This window comes from Austrofundulus limnaeus, unplaced genomic scaffold, assembly GCF_001266775.1.
Source record: "Austrofundulus limnaeus strain Quisiro unplaced genomic scaffold, Austrofundulus_limnaeus-1.0 Scaffold882, whole genome shotgun sequence".
Taxonomy (NCBI): domain Eukaryota; kingdom Metazoa; phylum Chordata; class Actinopteri; order Cyprinodontiformes; family Rivulidae; genus Austrofundulus; species Austrofundulus limnaeus.
In genome coordinates this window covers 40203-52078 of record NW_013953284.1, presented here as the reverse complement: position 1 = coordinate 52078, position 11876 = coordinate 40203, and the positions used below count along the sequence as shown (strand labels likewise).

Below are 11876 nucleotides of genomic sequence, written 5' to 3'. Positions count from 1 at the left end.
TGAACATGCGTGTATATACAAGATTTCTCCAATGGAATATTTAATAGTGACTGTGGAGGACCGAGACCCAACCCCCAAGACACGAGGCAGACATAGGGAAGACCAGAGCCCAAGGGCCCGAGAGGGATCCCGAGCGCAGAGCCCCAAGGGGCACCCATACGGGAAGATCTGCCCACCTTCCCCCCAGATCAGGCCATAGGGGAGAACTGGGAGAGTCCCCCCAGCAACCACACGCACAGCCCTCGGGGCCAGCAGCGACAAACTCATGGGCCCCACCGGCACCCGCCATACCAGCGCAGATCCAGGAAATGGCACAGAGGTCCGGGCCCCCAGGGCGCATCCCCTCCAGGCCAAAGCCCGACAGGCCCAGAGGCCCGAACCCCAACAGGCAGTCACCAGGCCAGGCCGGCACACACCCCAGTGCCCAGCCCCAGCCCCAGACCCCGGGAACCCCCAGCACGCTGGCGGCCAACCGCACACAAAATTGGTAATTTTAAGTCAAAATTTTTATTGTGATTGTAAAGTTTAATGTTTCATTAACAGAAATTACCAAAAAAAATGCTGTAAATTAAAGCTCTAAGAAATTTAAATTATAGTTTGGTTCAATCATTTCAATTAAATTCAAGCTGCCAATCTCCAAACATTAGATGAAWATTAGAGAAACTAAAGATAAGCTTCTCTCCTGACTGTAATATTTTTCATAAAAAGAGGTTTGAGCATTTCCCTCACAAAGAAAATGAAATATGTGCAACCAGTCTGAAGAACAATGTGAACTACAGTGTAGTACTTTAACACAGTCATGGTGGGATGTTTTTATTTGTGAGATGAAACCCATTATATGTCAGAGTGTAAAAGAAAGCATGAAAGAGGTCTTTTATCATGATGAGTGTTTTTCTTTTAGGGTTCAAAGGAAGATCAGTCTGTGTCTATCCTAGAGGTAAAGAACAGAACTAAAGTAATGATAGCTGCAATCTGGACATATTAACCTTTCATTTGTTCTCTGCGGTGGTAAAGATAAAAGAGTGGCTGAATTTGCAAAAATAGATGTTGGATTGCCTCTATTTACATCTGGCCGATTCAGGCTCCTACGTGCTTCATTTGACTTTTCTGCTCAGAGACAAGACGACCAGGAGCAGCTTGTTGTTTTAGTCAATGTTAACATGGTTAGTGCCGTCGCTGCTGCTCAGCCTCGAGAACAAGCACCACCACGCAACAATTAAACGGTGCAGTTTGGAACAGCACGGAACRAACCCACGTCTCACTTTTTAAACATTTTTTTTATTTAACTATTGTATACCACTGAAGAAAAGGATAACTTTAAAATAAATGGGAAATATTTTTTAATAACCTCAAATGTAGATTTGTTATTAAATTTGCAAACACTTAAGTTAAAACAGGTTGAATCAATTTAGTCTTGGTGTTATCTCAAATGCTTGCTCAAGATCTTATCAGTTCCTTTATTTAAATAATATGGATTATGCTGACTTGTTTTACGTCAGCCCCACCAGCTGCTTTCAACATAAGTTAATTAGCTCATGGCCATTTATATGAACAGACATGTAKTTTCAAAGCCATTTCTAAACTACTGTAGCTATATTAACATGTCAGTGACTGTATACATGCAGCAGTGTTTTCCCTTATGTCTCAGCTCAACAATATCACTRAATCAATTGGAGACAGTTTCATCAATGGATAATTGGAGACGGACAGCACAGAAGCATGTCTCATTACAGCAGCTGGTGCTGGTCCAGATGGGGTGAAGATCAGCATCAGTGTCTGCAACATCTATGCACTGATTCTTTACAGCAGCTAACACAAAGTAAAATACCTTCACATTTATACAAGACTGGTGAACTAACCTTATCAGWAAGAATACATTTAATATCTGTTTTAGTGTGACACAATATTAAATGGATTGTCTAATCAGATATCAGATGGAAAATGTCTTATAGTCATTATCCTGCTTAAAATTCATGCATTTGCATCTTCTTTGGTTGAATACAACATTCAGAGTGTTTGCCAATACCTGAGCAATAATGGTAATTTTTGGATGTGGAGCTATAGCCTCCTAACTGACCCCTGTAAATGGAATTTTAAGTTTTTAGTGGAAAAGGATTAACRTGACAAAATAGTAACTTTTGTTATTTCAAAATCCCTGAGGGGAAACCTTTGTGCCATCATTTTTATACATTACCCAAACCTCTATGTACCTTTATGTCTTGTTTAATATTGCTGATATAAACTCAGTGAAGACAGCAAAGAGCACGGGTCTCCAACCTTTTTTTCCCTTAAGAGCTACTTTCACGAAATGAAATTGTCCAAGAGCTACTTTTTGCAACATTACATTTTAAACTTAAACTCAAGCCATTGGAATAAGCTTGTTTTGCTTGAACATACACACAAAACATTGTCTTCAACTCAGATGAAACCATCACAAAGAACACTGAATTTACATGAATGTGCTTTTGGTGTTTATTCATTCATATTATAGTGTAATTCACACTACAAACCCAGGTTTTAACCAGGACAGATTTGTSCACAAATGTTGGATGACGGGTCTCATGCTACATTTTTACACAAAACAGGTTTTGAGCATCAGAAGCATCTTGTTTACATGCAAAGTAAATGGTGGTTGCACATCTAGGGGCGTCTAGAAGCCGAGCAGCACGTCTGACGCATTTCGAGCAGCGCTGTTCGAAGCAGTGCACACATCATGAGCATTTTCCTGGGTGCGGCACGTCCAAAGCGTTCGACGCATGAGTTGGAAAATCTGAATTTTACTGCTCAACGCGTCACATCAGCCAAACAGAGACTCTGCTCATTGACATACTGGTGACGAGCCGGAAATACCGGAAGCCCACGAAATCGGATCACACAAACAATGGAGGAAAAACTGATAGTCCGATCATTTATGATCATTCCAGTGTCCATTATCGTGATAGAAATAAAAAGGACTTTGCCTGGAGGACGATTAGTGAGGAAGTCAGCATGTTTGGTAAGTTATCGAAACTACGGTTAAAAAGCCTCCTCCTCTCGAGAGTCTAAAGAAGCGCGTCTACGTTCACATCGAATGTGTCTGTCCTCACTGGACACCAGCGTCGGGAGGCGTGAGTTTTGAGATTTTTGGAGGTGCGCAACGCGTTTGGTGTAAATGTAGCATCAGATTTTTTTCCCCATCGTAGACTCCAACGTAGGCATGTGCCGWATACCAGTTTCAAGGTATACTGTGATATGAAAAAGTCACGGTTTCAAAACCACTAAAATTTTCTGTCGTACCGTACCTACGGTATAAGCGTTTTTTGTTTATTTTTCCTCTGGTCTGTGAGCTTCAGACTTTCCCCCACGACCCCTCCCCTGCGCACTCCTGTAACAGACTGCCTGTCGGCACTCGCAGCTCTGTGGGGGTTGTGTGACGGTGGCTGAAGAAGCGAGTTCCCCAAACTTTTCCCCCGTCTAAAATAATAAAGCCAGCTAAATGAAAATACTTAGGAAACCGTAAAGATGACGGCAATGTGGACTGTGGAGGCAACACGTCTAACATGATCACAGCTCCAGGTAAAGTTTATGTTATCTTGAAAGGAAAGAGCTAACTTTAGCATCAGATTGTGAAACACATCACCACCTTGCTGTGGCTTAATGCACCGGTCACAGCTTGTCTGCAAAACTTTGTTGGATTGTGTGTTTAAGTTTTAGGTGAAAGGCGATAAAACTGAATATCTCCTTTAGCCGAGCAGCTCATTAGCTGAACGTGCGTTTCACAAACACGCGTTCATAGYTGTGATTTCTTGTTTCTGTGTGCATATAATTATATAATCTTTACGTCAAAAACTCCTTTGTCATTTAAAAAAAACAAAAACTTCCAATGTGATACATTACTTCAATAAAAAGGCTTGTGCAGTATACACTGGTTTAACTAATAAAGCAATAGAAAAGCAGTAATCCTTTTTAGATGTAAAGTTTATCAGGATAACCTAATTGCATTAGGTGCTAAAAATCATAAGTATAAATGCACACAGGTAAATAAAATTTCAGTATCACTTCTGAGATCTAAAAACAGCTTTCAACGATAAAGTTGAATATGATATAAGAAAAGGTTTTTTTTGGTTTTGAAATACAAATTTCAAAAAAAAAAATTAGAGCTGTAATCATAATACCGTCACACCGCGAAATCGTGATATTTTTGCCCAAGGTTATCTTACGTCATAATTTCATAGCGTCCCATGCCTACTCCAATGTGAAGAAACCCCATGCTGTGACGTTTGCTGCAGCGGGAGGGGTCTCCCAGGAGCTCAGCACAGTGTGTCTCAAGGAGCTATGAAAAGTGTGTGCAAAAATGAACGCTGAACAACCATGTGATCGCACATCTTCTGGTCTGCTGCCGTTTGACCATAATGAACCCTAGATTGTTTCATTGACAACCAARGGGGAGGGACGTCTATGGATTGATTGCATATAAATGAAAGTTTGTTTGGCCAGTGACAAATTAAATTTTGCTACGCTTACTTTTCACAAGTACAGAAGAGAGAGCTACTTTAAATGAGCTCACGAGCTACTGGTTGGAGACTCCTGGCTCCTGTTTTAGTCTCTTCACAGATAACTAAGTTCAGTAGTTTAGCAACTACAAAAGARTGTGTACATAATGAAAGTAGTAGTAGGTTGAACTCTACAACATGTCATGTCTGCATAAATGACACACTTTATTATATGCACTTGCAGAACTGAAGTATGTGAAGGTGGTACAGAACTATAGTTCAGGTAGTTAAGTTGTTGGAGGCTGCTGTTCCTAAATGTTTTGCTTGTACAGTTTTGATCATCTTGACTTGTTTAAACTGGGATAACTCATTAGTATAGCTCAGGACTTGCCCTTAGACAAGTCAACTTTAGTTATCTGCATTCTAAACCCCACCCACAGCCCCTACCTCACTGTGCCAACATGTATAGATCATGTGCTTATTCAGGGCCAGGCTTAACTCAATCACTACCTTCCAGCTGAACTGTGACAAATTACAGCATGTGAAATTACAGTCATTTGTCTTTGTCTCCTCACATCATGTTGCCTCTCTTTTCTCTTTTAAACCAGGAAACCTGGACCGTCGTCCTTACTYTACTTCTTCTTGTCCACCCCATGTTGCTCATTGGTCCATTTAGAAATCTCCCATCATATATGTGTTGTTTTGACTAACTTGCTTTTAATTAAATTGCTGTTAAAAGTTCACCCGTTTAATCATCTGTATAAGGAGTGTGCATGTGTTGCTATCATACACCAGTTGTTGTTTGATAGACAGCCAGTCAGGCATAAAACAGGTCACCTACGCCTCACAGGTGTGTTGTGAGCAACTTGGACCTTGTTGTTTCTGTAGCTGGGATTGAGGCTTAATTGCAGCTCTTTATTCTTATACAAAATTACAACTTTCAGTTTGAGTYACTCATCAAAGTACTAAAGACATCCCACTTGGGTATGAAGGAATGTCTTTGGAGGTTTTTGAATCAACCTGACCTATTTTGATTGACTGTCTTTGTTAGACTTTATTTTTAATTAATTTATTGATTTATTTTTAAGGCTCTATTTATTGGGTTGTTACTGCATACAGTATGTGACTAAATAGTGTGTTTGCTCATTTTGTAATATATTTAAATTTATATTTCATTACATTTGATGAAGTTACCCAATAAAGTCATGCCTTTGTCGGGTAATAAAAACCAGATATACAGTTTAACTATAATAACTGTATGTTCTTTCCTTAGATTAATAACAGATAGATAGAATAGACTACAAATTTTCAGTTGCATGTAGTTCTCACACGAGTAAAAATTGTTGATATTTAATTTTGTCAAGAAATGCTAAAATAGTTGAAGTGTACTGGTACGTGTAGATTATGGTTTGAGGAAAAAAAGAAAAAAGGAAACAAAAAAACTGAAGGTGTAATATAAAGTGGACATACACTGAACTGGTACAAACAAGTAAAAATTCAAGATGTTTAGTTAAAACTGTAAACTGTTCCTTCTTGATTTTATGTAAAAGATGTTTTACTGCAAGTATGAAGTATGTAGAGAGATTGATAATGATTTGGATTCTGCTATAGCAAAGTTAGTGATCTTGACCTTCATGAGCTTGTTTCATCATATAATGTTTTTTGAGTTCTTCAGAGTTTGTACCATTTGTAAAAGGGACTGAATCTGCGAACTAGTGTGCCAGTCATGCCCCTCCAGGTTGCACCGTCACTACCCACATAGGCATTGAAGTCCTCCAGCAGAATAATGAAGTTCCCAGGTAGCACAACTTCTAGCACCCCCTGCTAAGAACTCCAACAAGGCTGGGTACTCTAACTGCAGTTCAGTGCATAGGCACAAACAACAATAACACAAAGATGGCAGGAAGCTACCCTCTCATCTATGGAGGGAAAACTCCAATGCACATGCACCTCTCACTATTGGCAACTGTAGAGTGAAAAAAGATCCAGCCCCTCTCAAGGATATTGGCTTCAGAACTCAAACATGCGCTGAGGTGAGCTCAACTTTAAGTAGTTGGTACCTCTTAACCTCAAGCATCTTCCCCATCAGAAAGGTGACGTTCTATGTCTCAAGAGCCAGCTTTGGTAAGCTAGGGTCTGAATGCCAAGAGCTCAACCTTCAGCTTCCACTGTAYACCTGACCTGTATGGCCCCTCAAACATATGGTGGGCCAAACGGAAGGGGAACCCATGTAGCTTATTTGGGCAGAGCCAGTCAAGGCTTCATGAGTAGAGGCTAGGTCACCAGGTGCTTTCCGAATAGTCTTTCCCCCAGGTCTGGTTCCAGGGTGGGGCCCTGGTAACCCACATCTTGGTGGGGGACATTGAGCTCCATGCTGTCTTCTGTCCATATGAGAATCCTGTGCTAGTATAATTATCATTTACCAAGCAGCGATTAGGGCCAAAATTTATTTTAGATTGAACAAGCATCAAAATTCCTGAACACTGAACTTTGTTTCACAAACTCACATTTTGTAATGCTTCTAAAAGGTACTATAAACTAAGATATTTACTTTTAATTGTTGCATAGCTACAAGAATATAATGTAACCACATCTGAAGTATTTCATAGTCTGTAATACTGTAAATTAAAGCAGGTTCTTCAACAACAAATGTAACTTAWAATCTTTTTGTCAATGTTAATCTTAATGGTTCTTTTTTCTCATGTGTTCACCAGACGGAGGTTTTTAAGGGAACATCTGGCAGTCTCGGGATGACGTTCAGGCAATGTCCTGCCTATGAGGGTGATGCAGTCATTATTGTCTACATAGAGACTGTGACTCCTAACTCCCCTGCAGCCTTGGCTGACCTGCAAAAGGGTGATCGCCTCATTGCTATTGGAGGTGTGAAATGTTTTACAGCTCAAAATGACAAAAAATGTTGTATTTAACAACCATGTCTAATATTTTGTAAAAAGTTTAAAAGGCAACCAAAAACTCTTTGTTACTGACCTCAAATGTGTTCTTTGTGCTTATTTTGTTGACAGGTGTTAAAGTTACTTCTTCAGTTCAAGTGCCCAAACTGTTAAAACAGGCTGGGGAAAAGGTGGTGGTATTTTATGAGAGACCAGTTCGTCAACAGAATCCCACTTTGGGTAGCCTTGGAACTCTGCAGGAAGGGCTTGGGCAGCTGGAGGAAACAGGTTTTATTCCCCAGCCACTGCAGCCAGGTGGTTATGAAGAAGACCCAGCCCCAATCACCACCCTTTGTGATGTAACTGACAGCAAAGACATGGACTCTGAGTTTGAAGAGTTGATTGTGGCACCCCAACCTGGCCAGAATAGTGCATTGAGCAGTAGTACCACAAATACAACTGAGACCAAGGAAGACTTTTTACTTACTGTAAACCAAAGCCCTAAAAGGACAGTGGCCAACTTAGCCTCAAAGCCCCTTGGCACCATATCTCCCATTCTCAACCGTAAGTTAAACCTTGTGGGTCTACAGTCACCGTTAAAGCCCCATTCCAAAGAATCACCAAAACCCTCACCGCATAAAACCAGTAGTGATCCAGGAGAGGGTCTGCAACGTCCCAGTGTCCCTCCTCCACCTCCTCCCTCTCGACCCCCAGTCCCACCGAGACCTCAGATAAGGCTGACGTCAGCATCATCAGAAACCAGTCTTTTGGATGCCGTTGATTCTGTTACAACTACTGTTGCTTCTGTTGCTCCTACTATGAGCACCACCATCAGCTCATCTGAAAAATCTCCAGAAAAAGTCCCACTCACTGCAGGCAGTGAGGATAAGACTGGTGCTGAGAAGATGCCCATCAAACAACCTGAAGCAAAGCAGTCTGTCAAGTCAGCAGAGTCTTGTGACGATATGCTTGGTACTTCCTCTRTCACCAGCAGCAARGCCGATATGGCCAAGGACAAGGTTTCAGAGAGTTCCTGTAGCACACGAGACAGTCTGGAGGAGCACTCGGTCTGGGAATCCACAGAAACCACATTTCGAAATCAGACTGCACACTGGCCTAAGGCCTCAGTGGTGTTTGAAGTGGACAGCAGCCATAAGTACCTTAATGTGGCCCTGTGGTGCAAAGATCCCTTTAAGCTTGGTAGTTTGTTGTGTTTGGGTCATATTAGCCTCCAGCTGGAGCACATAGCTCTGGAATGTATGGCTACATCATCTGCTGAGTACCAGAGCACTTTTAGGTTGTTGCCTCCTGAGCCACGAGCTAATGTCAGCCGCACTGCATTACGCAGTCTCAGTACTCACAAGGGCTTCAACGAGAAGCTGTGCTATGGAGATGTTACCTTAAACTTCTGTTACTTAGCTGAGGGTGAATTAGAGTTTCCAGTTGGGGTGGCAGATAAGGAGTGGGAAGGGAGCCTCCAGGAAGAGGATCTGAGGGAAAGAGAACCTGAACCCTCAGTTCCACGTGATGACTTGGCTTACAGCACGATGCAGTCAACAGATGTTCGCCACAACTTCCAGGACACCCAGTTTCAGAACCCGACCTGGTGTGAATACTGTAAAAAGAAGGTTTGGACCAAGGCAGCCTCTCAGTGTATGGTCTGCAGCTACATTTGCCACAAGAAATGCCAGGAAAAGTGCCTCACTGAAAGTCCTTTCTGTGTGGCAACAGCTGAACGTAGTGGAGCTGACCCTGAAGCCAAACCCACCATGATCCGGGCCACTGGCATAACACGCCATATTATCAACACCAGCACGCGCCTCCTTAACTTTCGCCAGGCGCCAAAGTCTCGGCTTGTTGAACAGGTGACTGATTTGCCTGAGCAAACTCCAAACACATCTGACAACGAGAGCAGCGACACAGAGACCTACACCAGCGGTGCGAGCCCATCAAAGCAGCCTGCCGGCGGCGGTGGCAGCACCAAACTCACACGAAAAGAGGGTGGGTTGGACGACAGCGTCTTCATTGCCGTGAAGGAGATAGGCCGCGACCTGTACAGAGGGCTGCCCACAGATGAACGCTCCCAGAAGCTGGAGTTAATGCTGGACAAACTTCAGCAAGAAATCGACCAGGAGCTAGAGCACAACAATGGCCTTGTGGTGGAAGAAAGGGAGGCCACAGATGCTCGGCGTAAGGCCCTAATTAGTACGGCTCTGGCCAAATCTGGCGAGAGACTCCAGGCCCTCACCCTGCTAATGATCCACTACCGAGCAGGCATAGAAGACCTGGAGTCAGTGGAGAGCACGTCTCCCTCAGAGCAGCAAGGCTTTAAAGGCAAAGCAGAGAGTCTGGAGGAAGAAGCCCTGATGGGGACAGAGGTGTATGACAGTGACACATGCAGCCCTGTGGACGGACAGCTCACGGATGACATTAGTGAGGAACAAATCTGTGTCGAGGCGCTCCAGTAGACACAATACTGAAGAGAAAAATGTGCATTGGTCTTTTGCTTTCCAGAAAATAATTTGCAGTTTGTTATTTTGATATTAAGAAATTTCAGTCATCCATTTGAAATATTAAGAATGTCGAGGTCAAGCATTAGATTTACACTTTTTGGTTTTCTTGTTTTTGTTTTTTAATTTCATTTGAAAATAAAGTGATGGATTTGTGAACTTGGTACTGGTGTTATAATTTGCACTGTGTGATCCCACCTCGACGCTGCAAGATTTGAAAGGGAATCTTGAAAACTTTGCCATCAGTAGATCTGCATGTTTGTCTTTAAATTTTGTCCTTTGACTTCAAATTAATGCTATAATTTGTCACCTTGCTTTGATGGAAGGACTTTGCAAAATGTGCACATTTCTTTGGTCTATTTATATTTGGTTTTGTATGTTCTCTGTAACTAATTCCTTAAGAAAGAGACAAAAGGAGATGTAAGCATTCCCAGCAGTGTTGTATTTGTAGTTTCCTGCAGGAATTCATCTCTATATTTTTATTTGAGCACTTTTTTACTGCAGAATATTTGATTTTTAGAAGTAAAACTGTCTGCTCAAAGCTCTTTAGAACATCAACTGTATGCTTGGTTATGTATTTGAAATATTTCTTTTATTTTGGGATTCATGTTTTAATATGAATCTAACTGTTCTGGTTTATAATTTAAAAATGTGTTTCTGATATACTCATTGATAATATGTGTTTTCTTTTTTTCTTTTTTTTTGTAAATTTAGGTCAATCTCTAATGAATGGAGCCCATGTGATTTATTTCACAGAAAAATTGTTTGTTCACCATGCTTTAAGGGAGTGAGGTAAAGTCGATTTTATGCCTTCGTTTGTTGCCCAGATGTTTTTTTTTTCTTGTTTTGTTTGTCTGAAACTGAGCTCATTGATGCAGCTCATTACAGTGATTCTATCACAAGCAGCTACATCTTCTAACACACAATGCTCTTCATTTCATTTTATCTTTTCCATCGTTGGACAGCTTCTAAACAACAGTTACGAAGTCCTGTTATCTCCGTGTTACATATGAAGAGAAAAACTTGACACTTTAACGAAGGAAGAGTTTGGACCCAGATATGATCTGGTGGCGATATTGTTCTGTGTGGTTTAGCACGTTCAGAAACCCGATCATGATGCTTCAAACGTTGCTTGTTTGTACCCTTAAATTCAAAATTCTTATGATGCTGCCACAAGAAAAAGGTTTTACAGAAATATGGCCAWTTTGAAAGGAAATGCAACATTGTTTCAGTTTCTTTTATCTTTAGGGCACTAGAGATAGTTTTTTTTTCATTTAAATCCTTTTATTTTATTATGTTGCCTTGTTGGAATTTGTTTTTGAAACTACACTGTAAAAAATGAAATGTTGGATTTACTTAACCATGTTATGTTACCTGGTTCCACTTAACTGAGTTGAGTAAATTCAAAGCAATATACCAGTTTTTTAGCCAAAGAACATGAGTATGTTGCTTTGAATTTACTCAGCTCAGTTAAGTGGAACCAGGTAACATAACATGGTTAAGTAAACCCAACATTTCATTTTTAGAGTGTAGGATTGTTTTATAAGAGGCCCAAACCGTCATTGAATAAGTCTGAAAAGATTTTAAACCTTGTTTTTCTCTTAGTGCCATCACATGATGGCCAGATGTTTGCAGGCTGAGAACCTAATAAATTTACTGTTTTTAGGCTGGGATGTGAAAATGATGGAACTTTCTGGGGCCAATACTCCTACAGATTAAAGCAATAATTTAAATACTTTTAAAATGGAGTCCTGTGGAAAGATTATGAACAATAATATCTTACCTGTTGCAGATAGTTCWTTAAACAAGTGTTGAATTCTGACTGGATTAACAAGTGTGGCCAAGTACAAAACGGCTTCATTCTCCAAAAATCAATAGCAGTCCGTGCAAATGATCTTTTCTAACACCACTGTCAAGTTCATATGACACTGTTTTTATACAGTACATGCTCTGGTTATTAAGAAAAGCAAAAAGCAGCAGCAGCTCATACTAGCAGCTAGTGC

The 11876-nt window shown here is 41.0% G+C and overlaps 1 protein-coding gene across 1 annotated transcript; it reads left to right on the top strand.

Moving 5' to 3' along the window:
- The first annotated feature begins 3539 nt into the window (after nucleotides 1–3539).
- On the top strand, nucleotides 3540–10650 carry LOC106533091 (PDZ domain-containing protein 8). Its single transcript, XM_014029307.1, has 3 exons — nucleotides 3540–3555; nucleotides 7107–7352; nucleotides 7496–10650. Exons 1-3 carry the CDS (start codon nucleotides 3540–3542, stop codon nucleotides 9829–9831), a joined length of 2598 nt encoding a protein of 865 aa, XP_013884761.1. The 3' UTR covers nucleotides 9832–10650.
- The last annotated feature ends 1226 nt before the right edge of the window (nucleotides 10651–11876 follow it).